Below are 27,621 nucleotides of genomic sequence, written 5' to 3'. Positions count from 1 at the left end.
GTGTTGTCTTGGAGGGGTGTAGCTAGAGGGTAAACATTTTCAGAGTGCAATTAAGCAAGAAAGAGAGGAAGAACAAACATCTGTAGGTTAAATGGGTGGAGAAAACAAGAGCTGAAGAAAGGCTAACATAATGGGGTGCCTCAACAGTGTCTGCGAGAGCAACTGCTGCATGCTATGCTGACTCAGATCTTGGAACAGGAAAAAAGAAATTAGTGTAAACACTGGTAAAATTAAGTAAACTCTTTAATTTATTTCTTCTTTATGCTAATAATTATGCTATAATCATGTAAGCTGTTAGCGTTCCTGAGCAAGGTAAGGTGCATCTGTAAGTCTGAAAATATCTAATAAAAAGTAAAAATATAGCTGATTAACAGCCAGAACCCAAAGTGGGTTTATTTTCTTGTTATTGTTGTTTACTGGCTAAATCATATCTGACTCTTTGCAACCCCATGGCCTGCAGCATACCAAGCTCCTGTCATTCACTATTGCTCAAATTCACGTCCGTTGAGTCAGTAATGCTCTCAACCATCTCATCCTCTGCCACTCACTTCTGTTGCCTTCAATCTTTCCCAGCATCAGGGTCTTTTCTTCACATCAGGTCTTCTTGTCTTCACATCAGGTGGCCAAAGTTTGGAGCTTCAGCATTAGTCCTTCCAATGAATATTCAGGGTTGATTTCCTTTAGAATTGACTGGTTGGATCTCCTTGCAGTCCAAGGCACTCTTAAGAGTCTTCTCCAGCATCACAATTCGAAAGCATCAGTTCTTTAGCACTCAGCCTTCTTTGTGGTCTAAGTCTCACATGGTGTAACTCACGGTCTAACTCAGTCCCTACATGGCTAATGGAAAAGCCACAGCTCTGATTTTATGGATCTTTGTCTTCCAAGGAGCAAGAATTTTTCAGTTTCATAGCTGCAGTCACTTCCTGCAGTGATTTTGGAGCCCAAGAAAATAAAATCTGTCAATAAAATCTTCCACTATTTCCCCTTCTATTTTCCATGAAGTGATGGGACTAGATGTCATGATCTTCATTTGTTTGTTTGTTTTAATGTTGAGTTTCAAGGCAGTTTTTTTCACTCTCTTATAAATGGGTTTATAAGATATATGAACTGAATTGAGCAAGCATTTATTACATAGTAAAGAACCCTCCTGCTAAGGCAGCAGACATGAGCCGTGGGTTCCATCCTGGGTTGGGAAGATCCCCTGGAGGAGGGCCCAGGAACCCACTCCAGTATTCTTGCCTGGAGAATCCCCATGGACAGAGGAGCCTGGTGAGCTGCAGTCCATGGGTTGCAAAGGGCTGGACATTACTGAAGTGACTTAGCATGCACGCACACACTTACTCTATAGCACAGCCAAACAAAGTCCCTAAACCAATTAAGCAATGGCAGCCACTTTAGCTTATCAAACATCAGAATTTTGAAGAACTGAGACAAATTATGAAACTTGAAGGAGGCAACTTTTTACTATGCAAAAGTAGAGATGATTTTATTCTCATCTTTGTTTTCCCACATAAAGCACAGTTGCTGCTAAGTCACGTCGGTCGTGTCCAACTCTGTGCGGCCCCATAGATGGCAGCCCAACAGGCTCCTCTGTCCCTGGGATTCTCCAGGCAAGAATACTGGAGTGGGTTGCCATTTCCTTCTCCAATAAACCGCAATGAACCTTAAACATATCGAACAAGATTAAATGATTAAAAGTTTAAATGTTCTTCGTAGTTTCCAGACCATCCCTAATTCTGCTACACCATAAACTGCAGGTACTGAACGAATGTTCAAAACCACGGGTATATGTGGCAGATCCATGTTGATGTATGGCAAAACCAATACAATATTGTAAAGTAATTAACCTCCAATTAAAATAAATTTATATTAAAAAAAAACATACTCCATAAGCTCTGCTGTCAAAAGGAGGAGTTTATCTTGTCTCATAATTTCACAATGATACAGGAAAACAGGTTTCCCACTAGGCTGTTAATAAACTGCGAAATGGCAGTAAAGTACAGATTGGGGAAATGGCACGTAACAACGGGTCTACCTAGCCAACTATGTCTACGCAACTCTACCGGTGAGAAAGGTAAAGAGACAAGCCGCTCAGAGTCCGAGAGATGCGGAGACAACATTTCTAACCCAGCACAGTTAGAAAGCACCGTATCTGTTATTTAATAGTTGCTCGATAAAAGTATGTTGAAAGAAGTAAGATAATGGATGGAAATTTGGTATTTACAGCCCAATGTTTTAAAAGTCTAAGTTTTTCAAGATACATACTAGAGGGGGGGAAATGTAGTACAATTTCTTGCTTCCTAATGTCTTAATTTGCTGTCCACCTTTAACTGATATGGCCCATGCATAATAGATTTTATTTCTCTTTTTAAATCTATAGTGCAACAAGTAGAATTAGAGATGTGTTTTTTTTCTTCCCCAATGAAAAATCTGTCATGTTTCATCATTGTAATACTAAATCCCTTCTAAAGGTAAGTAAAATAATAAAATATAATGATACCAATTGAAAAGTAACTTAATTAGATAAATCTGTGAGATTCTTCTAAGCTAGTATTTGGAAAGAGTCCATGGACCTGAGACACTTTAAAAATTTCACCTTTGTGGGTCAGTCACAGATTTACTAACCTAGAATCTTTATAGAGTGTGTCCTACCAAGCTGATTAGAAAATAAAGAAACAATAATAATATAATTAAATTGTTTCAAATTTCTGACCATTCCACTGAGCATGAAACTCAGAGCACAAACTTTAAGATTTTTTGTTTATTTTTCTAGATGGCGTACTTATTCTCAATTAGTTATTTTGTGTACATACAATGGAGCAAGTCAATTAAAAATCACTGAATGCCTGCAATAAAAAAAAAAAGCATACATGATTTATCAACCTGGGTGGTAACATGATTTCAATGTTAAATCAGTAGATAGGAAGATGCACTTCTCTTTTGGGAGAGCTACCTGGGAAGCTTAGAAAGGGGCAGTAGTTATCTGATATTTTCTAATACCATGAATCTCATATACATTTCATATTTTAGAAAAGCTGTTATATATATTTATATATAATATGAATAATATAATATATATATAACACTTTAATAACAAAATCTTAAATGTATAAAATAAAAACAAATATAATAAATATAATGTTAATAATTTAAATGTATAATAAAAATAAATATAATTTTGAAAACCATATTAAATTGCACTTTTCAGTATGCCTATGGACATTTAAACAAATACACACAATAAGGGCTATTTATTTCCAAACTTTTTCACTGTGGATGTATCCCATGCAAATTAAAAATAAACCTTGGGGTACAATTAAAATATAAATCTCAAGAGATGAAAGGTGCTAATTGACCAGTTTCTTTATGATATATATTTGTGAGTTTAAACAGAGATTTTGATACAAAAAGACTGTTTAAGACTAGATTTCTGAAGATAATTCTTTGTCATAAGAATGCTTTATAAAAACACTGAGAACAAAAATAATTCTGAATGTAAATCTAAATTTGAACTAAAAAATAGATTTGAATTCTTGAGAAGGTACATACAGATAAACAATCACTTTGCTATTTTGGCTCATATTTTATCCCATCATTGGAAGGTGATATATGTATTTTCCATAATTGTCATCAAAACCACCACCATTTTCCCCATCAACTTCCTGATATCATTAGGGGTCCATTATGTTAGAAATAGAGCTCTGTGATAAGCCCAGTGGCAGCAAAAACAGCAACAGATCCAAGTCATCTTACTGGGAATTCACAGAGTTCAGAATTATAGGTGAGAAAAATATAGTTATGTGCCAAAAATTATGATGAATTTTGCAAGTATTAAGCAATGTTTTCTCTTTCTATTGTCTGATCATAAACCTGAAAAAAGGTAGAAGAGTCCTGAATGAAAAGAGAGTTTCCTTTTGATGACTAAATCCCAGGTAAGTCTCATTTTATCATCCTCTTCTTTTAATTATTGTGTAGTTATGTGCGTTTCTCACATTGACACAGTTTTTATTTTTATACACCTGCAGCTTCCAGTATGCTTTAAGAAAAGTGCCTTTAATGACAACCAAGACAAAATGTCTTCATTGACTAAATGCTAAATAAAGGAATGAGTGCATAAGTAAATAGGAACACTGTGAACATGAGAGATACTAAGGGATTAAGTATACTTTATATAACATAAGATTCCTTTGGGCTACTCAAGCAGAGTGCCACATGTCTGAAATAAACTTATCACATGCTTATGTCAATGTAACTAGGAAAATAAGTGATTTAATTTTTAGTGAAATCACTTTATATTTAAATTTTCTGTTTTAAATATAACAAATCATTCATTTTACCATTTGTAGGCTTCTTCACATCATATTATTGAGTTGAATCCTGTTATTGGCAACGAATTAGTTATTGCCTGATGTTGTAGATAACCAAATGTTTCATTCTGTCAATAAACCTGATTCTAACCACAGAGGAAAAACAATTTGGCTGCATCATAGACTATGTTCCCCATTCAGAAATGTTCACCAATAGAAACAAAGGGTATGTGATAGAAAAAAAAAAAAAAAGTAGAGAGGATTTTAGCATTAACATATAAAATAAACAAGATGTTTCTTTCCTTTTATAATAACATATAAGTCCCCTACATATGAATGAGTTCTGTTCCTAGAGCACATTGGGAAGTCCAGTTTGTTCATTAAGTCCAACAAAGTTAAGTTAGGTACCTAGCTAACACAATCAGCTATATAGTTTTGTCCTGTAGTAGGTTTATAATAATTTTTGCACAAATAATGCATAAAAAACAAACACAAAAGAGAAAGAAAACATTTTTAGTCTTACAGAACAGTACCTTGAAAAGCACAGTACTACAGAACAACAGCTGGCATACAGGGGCTGGCACTGAGTGAGGAGGCAAGAAAAATAACCGACTGAAGGGAAGAGAGGAGCTGAGAGATGGCAGAGCTGAAGATCGTCAGTGATAGTAACAGGGAAAGCTGGGGTGTCACTCAGGCCTGACGCTGATGCACAGGTTCTTGCTCCTTGCTGGATTCAGTTCTATCGATGAATACCCTCTTGAAAAATCGATGCAACGATGTCTGAGTAGTAGCTCTTTTATTCTTGTCATAGATGACAGGCTAGCAATGGATTGCATTCTAAACGGCTGCTGCAGCTTTCATGCACCATTCTACATTTGGGTCCTGTGCCTCAAAAAACTGCAGTGTCTCCTCAAATAAATAAAATCCCTTTACCATTTCCTGAGTCTCTTCTGAGCAGTGCCAGCTACATCACTGCTGCTTTTATGCTTGCTTCCCCCCAACCTGCACTTGAAATAAAGATCCTGCACTACTGCACTCCACATAGCAATGTACAGTAAAATACACAGAAGCACAACCAATTGTAGAGGACGGACAACACACCCCAGACATGTAAACTGACATGCAATTGAACATGTGAACTCACATTTGCATCTTTGAAAGCTCACAACTTGGGGGTTCGTATTAGGGGACTTACGTGTATATATATAAAGTGTGTGTGTGTTAGTCACTCAGTTGTGTCCAAATCTTTGTGACCCCATGGACTCTAGCTCACCAGGGTCCTCTGTCCATGGGATTCTCCAGGCAAGAATGCTGGAGTGGGTTGCCATCCCCTTCTCCATTTTATATATGTAATATCTCACTTACTCTATGTAAATATATGCATATGTTTATATATAACATTTTGTAAAATATACATTTTATATATTTAAATGCATATATATATTTGCAAAATGTAGCAAGCTTTATTGAGTCCAAGGAACTATTAGATATGCGCACTGAAGATCTCATTAAGCACCTAAAACAAGCCTGTAAAGTAGTTATTGGCTGCTGAAATCTTATGACTGCCACACAAGGTATCATTGCATACCAAAATTTAAATTTCCAGTTGAGCTCCATGTTTTCTAAGAATAATACATAATCAATCACAGTATGTAAGTTTCTAAGTATATGAATTGAGTCCCAGTGATAGATAAGGGAAGAGGATGGTTTATCTCTAGAGAAATTTCTTTAAAAAGCAATCCAGATAGATTTGGTTTTTTAGAGTGCAACCAATTCCAGTGAATGTGCACTTGGAATTTTTGATTAGTGTTTGTTAGTTCTATTGTTTTTAAATTAAAATCATGTATAAATTCTCAATTAACTTGAAGTCATTTTATATTTGTTTTCCATCTGTTACTCTCTCATTATGGGAGTCTAGGTCAGGGCTGGTTATCATGCCTTTGGACTTGAATTTCCTCTAACTTTTCTTATCATTTTTCAGTAGAGAAGTCAAGGGTCTGAGTTGACAGAAATGGCTGGGAACAATTTCACAGAGGTGACGTTCTTCATTCTCTCTGGATTTGCAAATCACCCTGAACTACACGTCAGCCTCTTCATGATGTTCCTCTTTATTTATCTCATCACTGTTTTAGGGAACCTTGGACTAATTCTGATAATCAGAATTGACTCTCAGCTCCACACACCTATGTACTTTTTCCTTAGCAATTTAGCATTCATTGATATATTTTATTCTTCTACTGTAACACCCAAGGCACTGGTAAATCTCCAGTCAATTCAGAAAACCATCTCCTTCGTTGCTTGCTTTGTTCAAATGTACTTTTTTGTGGGTTTAGTGTGTAGTGAGTGTTTTCTTCTGGGGTCCATGGCCTATGACCGCTATGTAGCTATCTGCAATCCCTTACTGTATCCCGTGGTCATGTCACAGAAGGTGTGCAGGTGGTTGGGAGTCATGCCTTATATGATGGGCTTCACCAATTCTCTGGTCTCCATCTGTGTGATCAGCAGGTTGGCATTCTGTGAGGCCAGCATCAATCACTTTTTCTGCGACACCACAGCTCTTCTGGCTCTGTCTTGTGTGGATGCATTCAGCACAGAAATGGTGATCTTTGTTTTAGCTGGCTTCACCCTGCTTAGCTCTCTCTTCATCATCACAGTCACCTACATTGCCATCATCTCAGCCATCCTGCAGATCCGGTCTGCAGCAGGCAGAGAGAAAGCCTTTTCCACCTGTGTGTCCCACATCGTGGGGGTGACCGTCTTCTATGGGTCCCTGATTTTCACGTATTTGCAGCCTGATAACACATCTTCCTTGACCCAGGCACAGGTGGCATCTGTATTCTATACCATTGTCATTCCCATGCTGAATCCACTTATCTATAGTTTGAGGAACAAAGATGTAAAAAATGCTCTCCTGAAAGCATTTCAAAAACTGTTTCCATGACAAATCTGTGCATACTGCAACTAAAGCAAACCTGGAGTGCTTCAGGCATTCAATGGCTCAAAAATTTGGGAGCTAGTAGAGTAACCCCCAAAAGAATAAGACAAAATAAATGATAACAGAGCCATGAAATGCAGGAGATGAATTATCATTTTATTTGTTGATATGGATACTGGATCACCATGGAAGGTGTTCATTTCAGTACTAAAATTATTCAGACGTAGACATGCACAGATATGTAAAGCATCTGAATGGTGGCTAAACCCACCTATGATTATGCCATCACACTGCAAAATGTTGAACTACTATTAAATTGATTTTTTATACGTTTTGACATGGTGTTTTCTCCACTGTCAACAAATTGAGAGTAGAAAATTGGTAGATTAAGAAATGGTGACTCAAATACTATTAACAAGAAATGATTGCTGATTAGCTGAGAGGAAGTGAAAGCAGCTGCTGCTGCTGCTAAGTTGCTTCAGCCATAGAGAAATAATAAAAAGGATTATAAATCTGTGGCCGGAAGGGAGTGGTGAGGGTTAGAGTTATTAATTTTCATGAGGTGTAAACACAAGTGATAAGAGGACATTGGGTGATACAGAGAGATCTCTTGGTAATGCGCATTCATTTTGCCAGGAGGGTTAAAACCCTTACCATTTATCTATGAAACCTCATTTTATGAAGTAGAGAATATTTCAAAAACCACAGAGTTCCATTTCTTAACAAATACAACGTGCCTCTCTAAGTTCAAAGCCTGAATAAACTGTGTGTGTGTGTAGATTAATAGAGCACTGGCTATAGCACAATTCCTGAGGCATTTTGCAGGCATCTATAGAGGTGGTGGCTCAGATGCTAAAGAGTCTGCCTGCAATGCAGGGGACCGGGTTTGATCCCTAGGTCGGGAAGATCCCCTGGAAAATGGAATGGCCATCCACTCCAGTGTTCTTGTGGGAGAATTCCATGGACAGAGGAGCCTGGCAGGCTACAGTCTGTGGTATACCAGAGAATTGGACATGACTTAGCAACTGAGTACAGATGTACATTAGCACTCAAAAACTATTAGTTTTGTTGAAAATTCTATTTAAGAAATCATTTCAAAGACATCTGTCAGGGTCTGGGCATGGGTTGGATACGAATTTCTAGACATGAGACAGAATGAGAGGGAAATAAAGTTTATTAGAGTGGGAGCTGCTTTTTGAACAGCAGATCAGCTCAAGGGAGAACTGATGTTGAACAGGGATCCTTAGTCCACTTTTATTCCCAGGGTACAAGGAGTGGGATACGGGACTTGTGGGTCATTTGCTGATTGGATGAGGCAGGTATACTGAGCAGGGGGCAGAGTAAGGCAAATGCTATGTCTATGGAGTAGGAGGGGGGACAGGTTATACTGTTCAGGAGGACCTGAAATCCATTAATAGTTACAACTCAGGGGAGGGAAGGACGATAAGGGTCTGGTGTTTCTGTTCCTGCATTCCAGGACCCTTCTTGGTTTTATCTGCTCTTTTGTCCTTGGTTCACCACAATATCTTTTATTTATAAATATCTTTTCAAATCACGTTTTCCTTAGTGGTTAGGACATTGAAATGAATGTATACAGAATTCTACATTGCATAGGTGATTGTAAGTAACTGAATTCAACTGGTAGGTATTGTTGAGAAATGTTGCTATTTGGAGCAAAGAAAGCTTTATTCCAAGGTTAAGCAAGAAGGATGTGGTGTTCATTTTCAAAGGGCTTCCCAGGTGGCTAGTGGTAAAGGACTCGCCTGCCAATGCAGGAAACATAAGAGATGAGAATTCAATCTCTAGGTGAGGAAGCTCCCCTAAAGGAGGGCATGGCAACCCACTGCAGCATTCTTGTCTGGAGAATGGAGCCGGCAGACTACATTTCGTTGCACTGCACAGAGTCGGACACGACTGAAGTGAGTTAGCACACATGCACATATGTTCAAAAGACCCAAACTCCCAGGTGATTTTCAAGGAAAAGTTTTATAGGCAAAATTTGCAAGAGTTCTACAGGATACGTGACCTTCCTCTGATTGGTTGGTGGTGAGGTCACAAGGTAGTGTTCCAGAGATCTACCTTCTGGTACCAATCAGTCTGGGGTCCCCGTTCTTGTGCTCAGCCTGAAGTTACCATGCTCCACCTGGGTGGGGCCTTAGTTCCTATAGAAGATCGCAGTGACATGCACTGTTACGTGCCTCCCTTGTGGAAGAAGCAGGACACTGGCCCATTACTACACTATTGTTGCTTTCCATGTGTGCTAACTGACCTAGTTATTGTTTGAATATGTCCTTCGGAACTCAGGAAAGGTCAAGGAGGATGAAAACCTTCTTTCTACAAACAGGAAACTGGGGACTAGAAATGGCATTTGTACCTGGGAAGGCCCCAAAAGGTCCTGCTGGGTTTCAATCCCTCTTTGATAATTCTCAACTTTGTGGGGAACAGGTGTTGGACAAGGAAGGGAATAATTTTTGGATAAAGATGTTAATGATAAACTCAGCAGAGGAGCTCAATTTTATGAGGACTTTGTATCAACATGACAAAATAAATGGTCATGGTCAAATAAATAAATATTCTGAAAGCATAATCCTAAACTTCAACAGAATGAGTTTCAACATTGGGATATTACTGAGCAAGAACTTGCTTCTGATAATTTTGCAATCACTATGGTTATTGACGTGACTTTAGACTGAAAATAACTGAGAGTTTCTCAGTTGGTTTAACTCCCAAAGTTGTCTGTTGTCAAATAAGTTTACACTGGCATTTTTATTTCTAAAGATTCCTGTTTTAGCAGCACTATCTTTTGATAAATAGAATTGCCCTGCATCAAATGTCTGGAGAAGGCAATGGCACCCCACTCCAGTACTCTTGCCTGGAAAATCCCATGGACAGAGGAGCCTGGTAGGCTGGAGTCCATGGGGTCGCTAAGAGTCAGGCACGACTGAGTGACTTCATTTTCACTTTTCGCTTTCATGCATTGGAGAAGGAAATGGCAACCCACTCCAATGTTCTTGCCTGGAGAATCCCAGGGATGGGAAGCCTGGTGGGCTGCTGTCTATGGGGTCGCACGGAGTCAGACACGACTGAAGTGATTTAGCAGCAGCAGTATCAAATGTATAACACATAAAAATGTAGCTTCTTTATCAACACGAATAAATTATTACCTGTAATTCTGGATGTATAGGAAAACTTTCTTGTAAGATTCACTTTTAAATCTACATAAACATTGATTTCATTATCAAGAATCAGCAGAAAATTTATAATAATATTGTAATATGATATTTAGTCTACCCCCTTTTAGAATCTTCTTCTTGGGCAAATAATCCTCAATGAAATATTTAATATTTGATGAACTTTTCTGGAGGGGCAGAAATTACTTTGTTGACAAAGGATTATATAGTCAAAGCTATGGTTTTTCCAGTGGTCATGTATGAATGTGAGAGCTGGACCATAGAGAAGGCTGAAAACCAAATAATCGATGCTTTTGAACTAGGTATTGAAGAAGACTGTTAAGAGTCCCTTGGACTGCAAGGAGATCAAACCAGTCAATCCTAAAGGAAATAATTCATAAATATTCTTGGAAGGACTGATGCTGAAGCTGAAGCTCCAATAGTTTGGCCACCTAATGTGAAGAGCCTACTCATTAGAAAAGACCCTGATGCTGGGAAACATTGAAGGCAGGAGGAGAAGGGGATGACAGAGGATGAGATGGTTGGATGGCATCATCGACTCAGTGGACATGAGTTTGAGCAAACTCCAGATGATGGTGAAGGACAGGGAAGCCTGGTATGTTACAGTCCTTGGGGTCACAAAGAGTCGATACAACTCAGTGACTGAACTGAACTCTGGAGGAAAGTTGTTCAAGGGGTATCAGTCAATGCATAAGGCATTTAATTATGTGATTTATGAAAGGCTAGTATAAAACTGATCACACTATATTGTGAAATTTTAGTTATAAAATGCAGATGGATACTGACTATATAATATGATAAGTATGCAAATATAGAAGAATACAATTAAGCATTCAATGAACAAAAATAGCTCAGACATTCACCAAAATTTGAGTTTGATTATTTTCATATCATTTTTGAATTTTGTTATATATTCATTTTATTTTTGTACATGCTATATTTTAGTATGTGGTGGTGATCTTTAGAAATCATTTTTTACAACAAAACACACACATGCATAGAAGAACACAAGGGGATTTTTGGAGATGATGGCTAGGTTTAGAACCTTAAATGTGGTGATGGCATTTGGATATATGCATATGTCTAAATTCATTAATAAGTATAGAGTAAATGTGTATAAATCTTCCTGTATCAGTGATGCTTCAGTAAAGCTAAAAAAATCAGTTTTCATCACCCCTAGAAGAATTATCCTATTCATATTTGGAGACTTCATTTTGTATCTAATGGACATATTTACTCTTAGCATAGTGTCACACATATATATAAACATAAAATATAAATATAAAATTTTATTGTAAAAAATTTATCTTTCCATCCCTGATGGTTACAGTCATAGATTAATCCTTTCTCTAGAAATAATTACTCTACCACCACAGGAATAAATTTAGAACATCCCAAAGGAAAACTAAAGCATTGGGCTCTTCATTGTTTGGCTCCTAAGGGAAAATGCAACCAACTTTTCAAAGCTTAGCACAGCTGCATTTAGTCCTTGAATTCTTGTCCTTGGAGACATGCAAGGCAATCTTTGATGGAAATTGGTCAATAGGGATGACCAGATGTTGCATAATCACCAATCCCCAGTAAATGAAGTTCCCTTGAGTTACCAGGATGAGAGGCAAGGCATATTCTACTCTGCATTCTTGCACAGTTAGATCCCTGGTATTTTAGACACAACTTCCTGAAAAATTTTACATTTGAACAGCAGTTGAACAAAATTTTTACATTGATTTACTTTTCCCACAGAATAAAACAAAATAACTAAAATTTAATAAGAACATATCAAAAATATTATGTTATGGAAATTTTCAGCTGAAATGGGTCTTTATATTTTATTTGTGAGGGAAACTTTGTCATACTGCTAGTCAGATAATATTGGAAATAGTTGTTTTCCCACCAACTCTGGCTACTGGTAAGTATTATTCTGAAAATCAGAAAGTTTTAGTTAGGTTCAAATAAAACAAGGACATTAGAGAAGCATACATGCAGATATCATCTAACCTTACCCTAGGTACTCCCAGGACTTGTGAAAGATAACATTGACATAATCAGGGACTGCAATGAATGTGTGTATTTTAGAAATATATTTTTTTTTGTAGAAATTTGATTTTGAATATCAAGTTATTTTTTGGAAATTAATGCTAATATGTGGTCGATCATTTTAATACACCCTAATGAATTCCAAAGGTTGAATTTATATTGCATTAGTATTAAATAATATTGGAAAAAAAGAATTGTGCATGATGTGTTGAAACAATTCTTTCATCATTATTTTATATCTAGTATTTGTTTTTCAGGGTTGCTGAAATTAATTATGAATAGGAATTAGTATTGTGGGCATGCACTCTGTGATCAATCTATCTTCATAGAATTACCGAGACAACATGTACTAGCTCTGACTCTGGATAAATTATCTAAATTCTCTACGTACTTCTTTTCATCTAAAAAATGTGACTAATATTAATATCTATGGTATAATTTTCTCAGTGGAATTAAACGCTATAATAAAGTGAAACATTTAAAACACTACAAGGCTATTTCTAATTTTCCAATACAGTAGCTTTTAATACATTACATCTAAATGTCAATTTATACACATTTCTATATTTAGAAATCAAGTAAAAGATTTTTCTCTTTATACTTGAGACACCCCTCGATATTATCCTTTTTCAGAAAAAGCTAATATAAATATGCTATGTTGTTCATAGAAACATAAATATTTTTTGCAGTGATTCCTGCTAAGAATCAACTTTGATTTCTCAACAGTTTGGAGCATTTTAAAACTATGGGCAGAACAATATCACTCATGTGTCTGACTTCATCCTCATGGGACTGACAGATTCTGAAGAGATCCAGCTGGCCCTCTTCACCCTATTTCTCCTGATGTACCTGATCACTGTGCTGGGCAATGCAGGAATGATGTTGATAATCTGCCTGGATCTCCAGCTTTACACACCCATGTATTTTTTCCTCATTCACCTGTCATTTCTTGACCTCAGTTTCTCAACCCCCGTCACCCCTAAAGCTTTAAACAACTTACTGACTTCCAACAGGTATATTTCATACTTGAACTGCTTCATCCAGATGAATTGTTTTGTCTTTGTGGGGGTCACTGAATGTGTTCTTCTCTCCTCCATGGCCTATGATCCCTATGTAGCCATCTGCAAGCCTCTGCATTACCCAGCTATTATGTCCACTAGATGCTGCTGCTCTCTTGTCTTTGGATCCTTCTTGATTGGCTTCATGGACACCTTTGTCAATGTGCTTTGCTTGAGCAAATTGCATTTCTGTGACTCTAATGTAATCTATCACTTTTTCTGTGATGCACCCCCAGTTTTAGCCCTGTCCTGCACTGACACACATGATATTGAAATCACAATATCCATTTTTGCTGGCTCCACCCTAGTGGCGTCTCTTATCACAATATCAGTGTCCTACGTGTCCATCCTGTCCACCATCCTGAAAATCACTTCCACTTCAGGGAAGTGGAAAGCCTTCTCTACCTGTGCCTCCCATCTCCTGTCAGTCACCATCTTCTATGGCACTACGATTTTTACTTACATAAAACCAAATAAGTCCTACTCTTTGGAAAGGATCAAGTGGTTTCTGTTTTTTATAGTATTGTCATCCCCATGCTGAATCCACTTATATACAGTCTTCAAAATAAAGAAGCAAAAAATGCTCTCAGCAGAGTCTTACAGAAGAGAATGAGCTCCAAACAATTAAAGTAACACTGATCCTGAACTTTTAAGCTCCTCTGTTTGTCTGTGTATGTTTTTATTTTTGTCCCTATAGTCTATTTCCTTGCTCTTTCTCCAAAACACATAGAACTATTTATTTATTTATTCTATTCATCCATCCTTTGCTTGAATAAATACAATCTCAGGCCTTTCTAAGAATATGACTTTAGAAATCTACACTGTAATTAGAAACCATGAAACACATTTAAACCATGGTCACAATATGTATGTTTTTAAGGGCAACTGATTTTCAAAATGAAAAGTATAGTTGTCAGTTTTTAAAGTGTGCTGTACAAATCCCCATGCATAATCAAACTTTAGAGAATTTTATGACTGAAAAGAGTCCCATTTTGGAAAAAAATGATACCAGTTTCAGAAATCATTTCCTTTACTTGATGGAGAAGCAGGAGAGCAGAGTGATTATGAGTACTTGGTTGAGAACCATAAGTTCTCGGATTTAGATTCCAAACCTTCTACTCAATTACCTCTAGAATGCTTTAAAAAAAAAAATCACTGAAACTTTAAGTTTCAAGTTCCTAAACTGCACAGATAAATAACAATTCCAGGTCCAAAGAGTTACTGTAAAGATTAAATCACTTAATTGATGTTAACTTTTTAAGGCTGGATCATGGAAAAAGCAAGAGAGTTCCAGAAAAACATCTATTTCTGCTTTATTGACTATGCCAAAGCCTCTGACTGTGTGGATCACAATAAACTGTGGAAAATTATGAAAGAGATGGGAATACCAGACCACCTGACCTGCCTCTTGAGAAACATGTATGCAGGTCAGGAAGCAACAGTTAGAACTGGACATGGAACAACTGGTTCCAAATAGCAAAAGGGGTATGTTAAGGCTGTGTATTGTCATCCTGTTTATTTAACTTATATGAAGAGTACACCATGAGAAACGCTGGGCTGGAGGAAGCACGAGCTGGAATGTGAGGAGAAATATCAATAGCCTCAGATATGGAGATGACACCACCCTTATGGCAGAAAGTGAAGAACTAAAGAGCCTCTTGATGAAAGAGACAGAGTCTCTAGAGTGAAAAAGTTGGCTTAAAGCTCAACATTCAGGAAACTAAGATCATGGCATCTGGTCCCATCACTTCATGGGAAATAGATGGAGAAACAGTGGAAACAGTGACTGACTTTATTTTTCTTGGCTCCAAAATCACTGTAGATGGTGATTGCAGCCACGAAATTAAAAGAAGCTTACTCCTTGAAAGGAAAGTTATGACCAACCTAGATAGCATATTAAAAAGAAGAGACATTACTTTGTCAACAAAGGTCCATCTAGTCAAGGTTATGGTTTTTCCAGTGGTCATGTATAGATGTGAGAGTTGTACTATGAAGAAAGCTGAGCACTGAAGAATTGATGGTTTTGAACCGTGGTGTTGGAGAAGACTCTTGAGAGTCCCTTGAACTGCAAGGAGAGCCAACCAGTCCATCCTAAAGGCAGGACTGATGCCAAAGCCGAATCTACAATACTTTGGCCACCTCATGCGAAGAGTTGACTCATTGGAAAAGACTCTGATGTTGGGAGGGATTGGGGGCAGGAGGAGAAGGGGATGACAGAGGATGAGATGGTTGGATAGGATCACCTACTTGATGGACATGAGTTTGGGTATACTCCAGGAGTTGGTGATGGACAAGGAGGCCTGGTGTGCTGTGATTCATGGGGTTGCAAAAAGTTGTACATGACTGAGCAACTGAACTGAATAAATATTGGCCATTATCATCAGAACACTCACCTCCCAGTATTTTGAATGCCTAATGCCTTTTTCTTAACAAATATTCATGTGTAGTTTTACGAATTAGCTTTGGTTGATTCAAAGGACAAACACACAAAAAAACTAAAGGAAAACCTAGCATTTCACAGTTTTGCTTTTAGAATGGAATGTGTTAATATTGGAGATATTTGAAAACTTTAAGGAAATAGAAATGCCTAAGAAGTTTTTCAGGGTTTTGTATGTGTTCTTCTAGATTGATAATTTTTTATTTATTTATTTTAATTTGAGGCTAATTACTTTACAATATTTTGGTGGTGTTTGCCCTAATGTGAAATGAATCAGCCATGGATGTACATGTGTCCCCAATCTAATCCCCCATCTAAACCCCCCTCCCACCCTGGTCCCTATCCCATCCTTCAGGGTTGTCCCAGTGCCCCAGCTTTGAGTGTCCTGTCTCATGCACAGAATTTGGACTGGTGCTCTGTTTCACATGTGGTAATATACATGTTTCAATGCTAGTCTCTCAAATCATCCCACTCTCACCTTCTCCCTCAGAGTCCAAAAGTCTGTTCTTTATATCTGTGTCTCTTTTGCTGTCTCGCATATAGGGTCATTGTTACTATCTTCCTAAATTCCATATATATGCATTAGTATACTGTATTGGTGCTTTTCTTTCTGACTTACTTCACTCTGTATAATAAGCTCATTAGAACTGAGGTAAAAAAATGCATAAAAAGTGCATTATTTTTAATAGCTGAGTAATATTTCATTTATATATGTGCCACAGCTTTCTTATCCAGTCATCTGCCAATGGACATCTAGGTTGCTTTCAAGTCCTAGCTATTGTAAACAGATGGATAGTTTTAAATAGATATACAGGGGTGTGTGTGTTTGTGTGTGTGTATTAGGTATATGAACGATATTCTTATCATTTCCTGTGTCCTTTTTTGAGGTTTTCTGTGTATACTTACAAGTTTAATCTTCGATTATTCCTTTATCATTGAAATCTAAAAGGACTGTGTTTGGTTAGAAGATCTAGATTCTCATTTTGCAGTGTTTTGGACATGAAATATTTGTGAATTTATTAAGTTAAAATTCTGCATGCAGTGTTATCACTTTTATGGCTCCTGGAATATATCAATTCTATTTTATTAATATTTATTTAGTTTTTTACTGATGTATAATTGTTTTGCAATGCTGTGTTAGTTTCTGCTGTACAACAAAGTGAATCAGTTATAAGTATACACATATTCCTTCACTCTTCGATTGGCGTCCCGTTCCCAACTGAAAATATTTAATAAGGCTATCTTTCTGTTACATGTCAATAAGCTTCAGTAAATGCATCTTTGATGAAATTCTGTGTATTTTAAAACATTACTGCCTTTCTGCTAATTTCTATAGGTTTGATATGACTATTAAAAATAAATTCTTAATCTAAATGCTTGGTTCATCTAATCATTTTTTTTTAACAGAGAAAAGTTATAAAGCTGCCAATTTGCAATGAATTCAGAAGCTCTGGTAACCTATAATCTTTAATCACTAGGATGCTAAAATTTCTTATATTTTAAAGCTTTTCTTGTACATAACCTTGAATTGCAATTTTAATTTTCTCTATTGAAAGCTTATTTTAGAAAGTATTTTTTATTTTCCAGGTATTGCATATATCTTGTTTAAACTTTTGAAACTACATAGATCATTTTATTCAAATATCAGTGGTTATATAAAATTTGTTACTTGAAATTTAGATTGCTTTCTATGTAAAACAATCTTTGATTTTTGTAAATATTTTTAAATGTTAAAAATAAAATGCATAAGCATAAAGTCTCTATTAGGAGATAATGTAAATTATTTGTATTAATTCAAAACTCTCAACAAATTCAAATGTTTTAAAAGTGTATTGTTTCACCTACATAATTTATTTTAATTATTTTCCATTTTTACAAATTCCACTTAAGATTATTATGACTTATTTTTGCTCTGATATCCATGTTTTCTAGACTCTATACTTAAAGCAATTGCTATTTATTTTTGCTTGCATTTGTTCAATAATATACTTTTTAACCCCTCTCTCATCTTTCAGAAGCATAATGCTTTTTCTTATATTTCTGGGTATTTTTCATTTTTCTAGTCTTTTGACAAGTTATGTTTATACCTTGTTTTCAAGATAAAGGTGATGCATTTATGCAGTGGAGTACAGAACTCATAAAAAAAGAGCTGGGTTTAATTTTTATTCACTATAATGTGCTTCCCTAAGATCAAAGAGTCAATAATTTTTTAATGTTTATGTGTGTGTGTGTCTATGCGTGTGTGGAGAGACATGAAGTACTTTAGCATAGCATAATTCCTAAGCCATTTTGGAGGTATATTTAGAGATTCTCACTTCTCCAAATCAGGCAGAAAAACTTCATTAAGTCCATAATGTTAAAAATAAAACTGGGTTTTGCTTTTATTTTTCCTTGAAAAGAGACTTGAACATCAACCCAGTTTAATGTACTCTTCTCAGCATTGTTACAAAATGACCTCTGGAAAAGATGAAATCCCTGCTGCTGCCTTCACTGTGCATGAATCTTGAGAAGGAATGAAACAAGTTGAGCAGTCAAAACATTTATTGAAAGGAACCAAAGATTAATTTCATGAAGTTCTTTTAGGAGAAAATATATGTATTTAAAATATTTGTCTTTCTCTTCAACAAGATTGTAAGCTCTTTGAGAAAAATGTATTTAGTCATAGTTTTGCTCTCCACAGCATGGAACAAATGTGTCACATATGCAGTATATAAGTAAATGCTTTAGTTGCTTTTTTGGCTTGTGGAAACATAGTGATGAATTCGTTAAGGTTAAGAATTCTATTTTATTCATGTTTATATCTTTCCTGGTATTTAGACAATCCTGTGCATATCAGCACTCAAAAAACATTAGGGAAGTGAGAGGGGGGCTCAGGATTGGGAACACGTGTACACCCATGGCGGATTCATGCTGATGTATGGCAAAACCAATACAATATTGTAAAGTAAAAAAAAAATAATAATAATAATAAAAGGGGGAAAAATAAATACACATGGTATCAAAAAAATAAATAAATAAAATAAGAAGAGACATTACTTTGCAAACAAAGGTCCATCTAGTCAAGGCTATGGTTTGTCCAGTGGTCATGTATGGATGTGAGAATTGGACTGTGAAGAAGGCTGAGCGCCAAAGAATTGATGCTTTTGAACTGTGGTGTTGGAAAAGACTCTTGAGAGTCCCTTGGACTGCAAGGAGATCCAACCAGTCCATTCTAAAGAAGATCAGTCCTGGGTGTTCTTTGGAAGGACTGATGCTAAAGCTGAAATCCAGTACTTTGGCCACCTCATGCAAAGAGCTGACTCATTGGAAAAGAGCCTGATGCTGGGAGGGATTGGAGGCAGGAGGAGAAAGGGACGACAGAGGATGAGATGGCTGGATGGCATCACCGACTCGATGGACGTGAGTTTGGGTGAACTCCAGGAGTTGGTGATGGACATGAAGGCCTGGAGCACTGCGATTCATGGGGTCACAAAGAGCTGGACACTACTGAATGACTGAACTGAACTGAACTGAACTGATCTGAAGGCTGTCTTAGCAACTCATCACTCATTCCCTTTCTTAAACCTACATACATTTTTCATTCTAAGCACAATATCTGATTCAGATGATTGCTTTCATTATATTTCACCATCATCATGGAAAATTATTAAACTGATATTTCCTTTTTCCCCCCTCTATCAAAGCTTTTCATTTATGCACTGTAACTATAATGCTTAAATTTTTATAATTGTGTGAAAAATGTCAGCTGTTGAAATTCATTTATATTTACCTATATTTTCCTCGGTTCTAATTATGTGTATTATTTGCACTTGCACTGTGTATGTGTTCTGTAGATCATTTCAGGCCTTTATCTTTATTTAGTATTAATAAAATTATATATCAAATTGTTATTTTTTACGTTTTAATGTTTCCTAGTTGATCTCTCTCTAAGAGCAGAAACATACCACACTTTTCCAGTTAATCATAAAATGTAGAAATATATTTTACTTGTCGAGTTATGATTAAATGTCCATATGTATACATATTTTGATATACACCTCAAACTTATCCTTCATGACCTCTCATCATTCTGTCTTTGAACTGCTCTATCTGTACCATCCCTCAAAACCTCTAGTTCATATGTTTCCATAGTGGGTTAAGCAGGTATTACTAGGTCTTAGGGAAAATACAGTAAATTCAACCTGAAAGGGAACAGAATTTTCAATGCCAATAGATGCTTTCTATGCTCAAGGATTATCTAGTTATTTAAAAATAAAATAGTAGACACAGAAGATGTTCTGGAAACTGAAGTTATCCTTTTGTAGGAGGCATTTACATTTAAAAGGGAAATGTCCATGTAGCTCAGATGGTAAAGAATCTGCCTGAAATGCAGGAGACCTGGGTTCAATCCCTGGGTGGGGAAGATCCCTTGGGGAAAGAAATGGCAACCCACTCCAGTATTCTTGCCTGGAGAATCCCCACGAACAGAGGAACTTGGTGGACTACAGTCCAATCCATGGAGTTGCAAAGAGCTGGGTACTGAGTGAGTAACACTACTACTCTCTATTTGGAAGGATGTCTCCCTCTCTGTGGTCTTCCCTGCTGGCTCAGTGAGCAAAGAGTCTGCCTGTAATGCAGGAGACCTGGTTTGATCCCTAGGTTGGGAAGAACCCCTGGAGAAGGGAATGGCTACCCACTCCAGTATTCTTGCCTGCAGAACTCCAAGGACAGAGGAGCCTGGAGAGCTACAGTCCATGAGGCCACAAAGATTCACAAAGAGTCCGACATGACTGAGTGACTATCACTTTCACTTTGCTTCCCTTTCTATGCCAGGAGAAAGATGACTAAATCTCTATCCAATGAAAAAGAATGAATTTGAGTCTGCATTAACAACTGCACTCTTTGTTACTATTCTTTCCTGACTCCCACACTCCCACATCCTCTTTTACCTTTAGCTGGAGATGGTATTTAAGGTCGTGGCTTGGACCCTTTTTGGAGAATTACTCAGTTTTATTGGATGTCTCCCATGTATAAAGGGGATATATATATTACTAAATTTCTATTTGTTTTTATCCTGGTCGCCTGCCTTTCATTACAAGAAGGTGGGTTTCAGCCAAAAATCCGAAAGGACAGAGTGAAAATTATTTTTTGTTCCCCACAAATCTCATAATGTAGGTGAAAAGTGATACAAATTAGATAACAATTAATGAATTAGAAAACAAAGAAAGATAATTTAATAGCATTTATGAAAAAAGACAGAGGAGCCTGGTGAACTATGGTCCATAGAGTTGCAAAGAGTTCTGCATGAATAAAGTGACTAAGCAGCAGCAACAGCAGCATCCAAAGAAAATAAAAGAAACATTCTTTCACTCATTAAAGAAAAAAAAAAAAAATAACCATAGAGTCCAAGAGAGAAAGGAATGTGAAAGGAATGTTTGTGGATGGCATAGTTAAAACTAACAAATTAAAGGATAAAGCTATATCATATTAAATCAAGAGAGATTTAAAAAAAAAAATCTCTGAGGAGACTTTGGTTTCTTCTATGGTACAATAAAAGGTGCAATAATAACCCCAAATCATAAAAAAAAATATTGAAGATAATCAAGATAAATTTCAAGGATGGGAAAATATTAAGCAAGTGATTTGCTCCTGGTCATTTTGCAGTCACCAAATTATAGTCACAAATATAGAGTCAAAATTATAGTCACCCAAAGCTTCAAGGAAACTCCTGTAGCTCAGATGGTAAAGAATCTGCCTGAAATCCCCAAGACCTGAGTTTAATCCCCAGGTCGGGAAGATTCCCTGGAGAAGGGAACGACTACCCACTCCAGTATTCTCACCTAAAGCATTACAAGGACATAGAACCTGGTAGGCTATAGTCCAGGGGGTTGCAAAGGGCTGGACACAACTAAGTGACTAATGTTAATATTATGGTTGTTGAGGTGGTTTTTACATTGAAAATTACTATTAGCCTATTTTACTTAACTCCCGAAGTTACCTATCATCAAATAAGTTTACTCTGGCTTTCTAATCCCTAAATAAGACTGGATTCCCTGGTGGCTCACAGTGTAAAGAGTCTGCCTGCAATGCAGGAGCCCTGAGTTTGATCCCTGGGTTGGGAAGATCCCCGGAGAAGAAAATGGCAACCACTCCAGGATTCTTGCCTAAAAAAGTCACACGGATGGAGGTGCCTGGTGAGCTATAATCCATAGGGTTGCAAAGAGTCAGACTTTCAGTGAAAATTTAACTGGTCACTCGAAGAAAGAAATGGAAACTTTTATTCAAGTCAAATTGAGGATTGTAACCTGAGGACAGCTCAGAAATCCACAGGAACTTTCTGCCCCTTAGAAGTCAAAGGACAGTTACATAAGTTTTTGAGACAGAGACCTGTACATTAAATGATCTATATTTGACAGTAGATACAATCTAGATCTAAGCAAGTACTAGGTTATCGTTCATGTGAAAGGGTTAGTTTCTCAGTTGGGTCTGACTCTTTATGACCCCATCCCACCAGGCTCCTCTGTCCATGGGGTTTCCCAGGCAAGAACACTGGAGTGGGTTGCCATTTCCTTCTCCAGGGAATCTTCCCGACCCAGGGATCAAACCCAGATCTCTCACATTGCAGGCAGATTCTTTACCATCTGAGCCACCAGGGAAGTCAGGGGTCATAGTGGTATCATATGAGATTAAGAAGGAATATCTTAAGGAGTTGCTTTGTTGACGCTAGAAGAATGTCGCTTTTTATGGCTGAGCAGGTTTCTGTTGACAGTGGAGGTTTGGCCAAAGTATAATGCAGATACACAATGCACGGTAGAGGGGAGAGAGGAGGTGAAAGGACAGAAGGACATTTTTGTTTATAATTTTTCTTACCTTTATCATAAAATATGAATTTTATTTCACACCTATTCTAGCAGAACAAAGTTTGGGTGAGTATAAATGCCCTTCCAAAATTCATTAAAAGTACAATAAATGCACAATTTTTTTCTTTTTTCCAAACAACAAAGTATCTCCTGAAGTTCGGGAGGATGACCAGAGTTTCCTGTAAGAGTTACTTTTAAATCTATATGAAAATTGGTTTAATTCTCATGAATTAATGAAAGATTCATAAGAGTATTTTAACCTGATTCTCAGTGTACCCCTTTTTATAGCCTTTCCTTGTTATTTCACCTTGGATAAACAATATTCAATAACATTCTTAACATCTGAAGAAGACTTCACTAGAATAAAGTTGGTTATAGGGTGTCAGTCAATAAATAAAACGTGAAGTTATTGGTTTCATGAGAGACTAGAATAACATGGTTATAGTATGTTATGAAATTTAAATTATAAAATGAGGATGGATACTCAATATCCAGTATGATAATAATTATGAAGTTCTATAGGTATGCAAATAAGCAGTATATTAAAAAATCATCTGGAGAAATTTACCAAAATGTTACAAAATTTATCAAAATGTTATATAATGTTGAAATTTTTCATATCATTCTTTCAATTTTGTTAAATTCTCAATTTGTTTCTAATGCAAATGTCTACTCCCATAACAGTGTCACACAATTAAATATAAAAGACTCATTATGAAAAATGAGTCTTTCCTCAGGAATGAAGGAATGAAAAAATCATTCTTTCCCTGACAGTTTCAGGCATAGAGTAAGTATTGCTCTAGAAATAGTTTCTCTACCACCCAGGCAAAAATTTAGAGCATCACACAGGAAGACCAAGCCTTTAGGCCCCTCACTGTGGGTCTTGGAAAGGAAGACATCTAGTTTCTCATGGCCTAGCATACCTGCATCTAGTCCCTGAAGACATGCCAAGTACCTTTTGTCCTTGGAGATATGCCAAGAATTCTTCCATGGAAATTGGTCCACAGGGATGACCAAGTGTTGCAGTCATCAATCCCTAGTATGTGAGGTGCCCTGGAATTACTAGGATAAGAGGCAAGGCACACTCTGCTCTGCTGATATTCATTTTAGACATACATTCCTGGCAGATGTTACATTTGATCAGGAACTGAACAAACTTTCTAGGTTGATTAATTTTTCCTTCAGAATAAAAAAAAAAATGACTGCACTAAAATTTAAAAAGAATTTATCTCAAAGAAACAAATATTATATTAAAGAAAGATAGATAATATTAGAGGAAGCTGTTTTTCAGTCAATCTTGCTTCCCAGTAAGTATTGTTCTCAAAAATTGAAGATTTTAGTTGAAATCAAATAAAGCATGAATAATATCAGAAGAGTTTGCATGCAGATATCATTTTAGATATCTTTGCCTTCAGTAGTGCCAGGACTGGTGGACCCAGAAATATAGAGTTGTTATGATCATGGTCTTTTAGCCATTTAGAAATATAATTTTGGAAGAAATTTGATTTTGAATGGCCAGATTATGATAAGTTTGTATCTTTTGGAAATTAATACTAAGTATGTGGTTAGTCTACTAAAGTCCAAAGATTGATAGTTATGTTTCATTAGTATTAAATAATATTGGGGAAAATAGCAGAGCATAGTATATTAAAAATATTCTACTATGATTGTTTATGATACATATAGCATTTTAGTAGACATATTTGAAATTAACTATGACAGGAATATATAATGGACATGCTCTCTGGAGTCAATCTATCTTGGTAGAAGTACAGAGCCAACATTTAATAGTTCTAACTATGGACACGTTACTCAAATTCTGTTCCCTTTTTCTCATATGAAAAATGTGGGTAATAATGCTATGGTATAATAAACTCGTGGGCATTAAATGCATTAAAAATGTGAAGCATTTAGGAGGCTTCTGTGGTGTCTCAGAGGTTAAAGCCTCTGCCTCCAGTGTGGGAGACGTGGGTTCAATCCCTGGGTTGGGAAGATCCCCTGGAGAAGGAAATGGCAACCCACTCCAGTACTCTTGCCTGGAGAATCCCATGGATGGAGGAGCCTGGTAAGCTACAGTCTGCGGGGTCACAAAGATTCAGACACAACTGTGTGACTTCAGTTTCTTTCACTTTCAGGCTTATGCAATTTATTCAATATACTACTTTTTGTTGTATTTAAATGTTAATTTACATCTATTTATATATTTGGGAATCAAATTTTTTTCTTCATATGCAGTCCATACCTCATTATCATCAGTTCTTAGAAACACTAAACAAATATAAATATGTCAGGTCATATATAGCAACACAAACCTTTTTGAAGTAATTTCTGATAAGTTTCAACTTTGATTTCTCAACAGTTTGAGCATTTGAACACCATGGGCAGAAGGAACATCACACAGGTGTCTGACTTCATCCTCATGGGCCTGACAGACTCTGAAGAGATCCGGCTGGTCCTCTTCACCCTCTTTCTCCTGATATACCTGATCACTGTGCTGGGGAATGTGGGGATGATCCTGATAATCTCCCTGGATTCCCAGCTTCACACACCCATGTATTTTTTCCTCAGTCACTTGTCATTTCTTGACCTCAGTTACTCAAGTGTCATCACCCCTAAAACCTTAGACAACTTACTGACTTCCATCAAAACTATTTCATACGTGAACTGCTTCACTCAGATGTCTTTCTTTGTCTTCTTGGGTGCCACTGAATGTTTCCTTCTCTCCTCCATGGCCTATGATCGCTATGCAGCCATCTGCAGCCCTCTGCATTACCCCGTTGTTATGTCCACCAGATGCTGCTGCTCTCTTGTCTTTGGATCCTATTTGATTGGCTTTACAGATTCCTTTGTCAATGTGCTTTGCATGAACAGATTGCATTTCTGTGACTCCAATGTAATCTACCACTTTTTCTGTGACACATCCCCAATTCTATCCCTGTCCTGCACTGACACACATGACGTTGAAATCATGATATTCGTTGTCGCTGGCTGTGCCCTAGTGGTGTCTCTTGTCACAATATCCGTGTCCTATGTGTTCATACTGTGCACCGTCCTGAAAATCACTTCCACTGCAGGGAAGCAGAAAGCCTTCTCTACCTGTGCCTCCCATCTCCTGGGAGTAACCATCTTTTATAGCACTATGATTTTCACTTACTTAAAACCAAGTAAGTCCTACTCCTTGGGAAAGGATCAAGTGGCTTCTGTTTTTTATACTATTGTCATCCCCATGCTGAACCCCCTTATATACAGTCTTAGAAACAAGGAAGTGAAGAATGCTGTCGGTAGAGTCATTCAGAAAAGAAAGGTTTCCAAGCAATTAAAATAACAGTGATGCTGAAATTTTAAGCTATTTTTTTTCCTTCTTCCCTTTATGGTATTTCCTTCCTCTTTCTCCAGAAATGACTTGAAGACTTTACTTGTTCTTTATTTATTCATTTATTCAGTAGAATTATCCTTTGATTTACCAAATATTTTCTTGGACATTTATTAGAATATGCCTTTAGAAATTCCACATTGTAATTGGAAACACCAACACATGTTAAATCCATGGTACAAATCTATCTGTTTTTAAGGCTAACTGATTAGCAAAATAAAAATTTTATTTACCACCTTTTAAAGTATTTCATGCATATTCAGAGAATTTTATGATGGAAAAGAGTTTCATTTTGGGAACAATGCTAACACTTTTAGAAATTATTTCATTTACATTGTGGAAAAACAGTATAGCAGAATGCTCTTGTTATTGAACCAAACACTCCAGACTTTTGATTCTAGATCTGCAACTCTTTCAGCTGTGTAACTCTTAAATAAAACACTTTCTCAATAGAATATAATAAATTATGATTCCAGGTCCATAGAGTTTTTCTAAAGATTAAATCATATAACTGATATAAGTGTTTAAGGTAGTACTATTAAAGGCAGACCATTATCATTAGAAGAAGAAGGCAGAAGGCAATGGCACCCCACTCCAATACTCTTACCTGGAAAATCCCATGGACGGAAGAGTCTGGTAGGCTGCAGTCCATGGGGTCGCTAGGAGTCAGACACGACTGAGTTACTTCACTTTCACTTTTCACTTTCATGCATTGGAGAAGGAAATGGCAACCCACTCCAGTGTTCGTGCCTGGAGAATCCCAGCCTGGCGGACTGCCGTCTAAGGGGTCACACAGAGTTGGACATGACCAAAGCGACTTAGCAGCAGCAGCATTATCATTAGGACACTCTTATTTGTTCAGTATTTTTAATGCACAGTGTCTTATTCTTACAGAATATTCTCTTGTTTGTATAAAATTACTTTTGGTAGATTTAAAAGACAAATAGCTAAGAAAAAACTCAGCACCTCACAGGTTTGGATTTAAACTGGTACATGTCAATATTGCAGAAAACTTGAAAAGTGTTGAAAATTTAAGGAAATAGAAATGCCCTAAAAATTAATAACTTTGTATGTTTTCTTCCAGATTGATAGTTATGTGTGTGTGTGTGTGTGTATATAATGTGCTAGAACAATACTTCTGTCATTTCATATGCACCTTTTTGCAGTTTACTGTGTACATTAACAAGATTAACCTTTAACTATTTGTCAATGAATTCTAAGATGAATGTGTTTTTGACACATGGGAAAGATTGACTTTCATTTTGCAATTCTTTGAATGCAAAGTGTTTGTAAATTCATCAAGTTAAAAATCTGCAGATAGTTATATCTCTTTGGTTACTATCTGAAAATATATAAAAAAAATCCCTCCTTTCTATGATGTGTCAACAAACTTCAGTAAATTGCTTTTTAATTGAAATTCTTATAACTGATATTTTATAGTATA

At 36.7% G+C, this 27,621-nt stretch overlaps 2 protein-coding genes and 1 pseudogene across 2 annotated transcripts; all 3 read left to right on the top strand.

Moving 5' to 3' along the window:
- The first annotated feature begins 6,318 nt into the window (after positions 1 to 6,318).
- LOC133244020 (olfactory receptor 8I2) lies at positions 6,319 to 7,248 on the top strand. Its single transcript, XM_061410693.1, has one exon. The coding sequence runs from the start codon at positions 6,319 to 6,321 to the stop codon at positions 7,246 to 7,248; it is 930 nt and encodes a 309-aa protein (XP_061266677.1).
- Positions 7,249 to 9,376: 2,128 nt separating this feature from the next.
- On the top strand, positions 9,377 to 14,161 carry LOC133244014 (olfactory receptor 8H1-like; annotated as a pseudogene).
- Positions 14,162 to 25,181: 11,020 nt separating this feature from the next.
- Positions 25,182 to 26,129, top strand: LOC133244011 (olfactory receptor 8H1-like). Its single transcript, XM_061410687.1, has one exon. It carries the CDS (start codon positions 25,182 to 25,184, stop codon positions 26,127 to 26,129), a length of 948 nt encoding a protein of 315 aa, XP_061266671.1.
- Positions 26,130 to 27,621: the final 1,492 nt, after the last annotated feature.

This window comes from Bos javanicus, unplaced genomic scaffold, assembly GCF_032452875.1.
Source record: "Bos javanicus breed banteng unplaced genomic scaffold, ARS-OSU_banteng_1.0 tig00000403_1, whole genome shotgun sequence".
Taxonomy (NCBI): Eukaryota; Metazoa; Chordata; class Mammalia; order Artiodactyla; family Bovidae; genus Bos; species Bos javanicus.
Note: the sequence above shows the minus strand (reverse complement) of the source record. Positions and strands in the feature narration are given on the sequence as shown.

Excerpts from the sequence above, each read along its gene's own strand:
- LOC133244020 (XM_061410693.1), top strand. The coding sequence starts at position 6,319 with ATGGCTGGGAACAATTTCACAGAGGTGACGTTCTTCATTCTCTCTGGA.
- LOC133244011 (XM_061410687.1), top strand. The coding sequence starts at position 25,182 with ATGGGCAGAAGGAACATCACACAGGTGTCTGACTTCATCCTCATGGGC.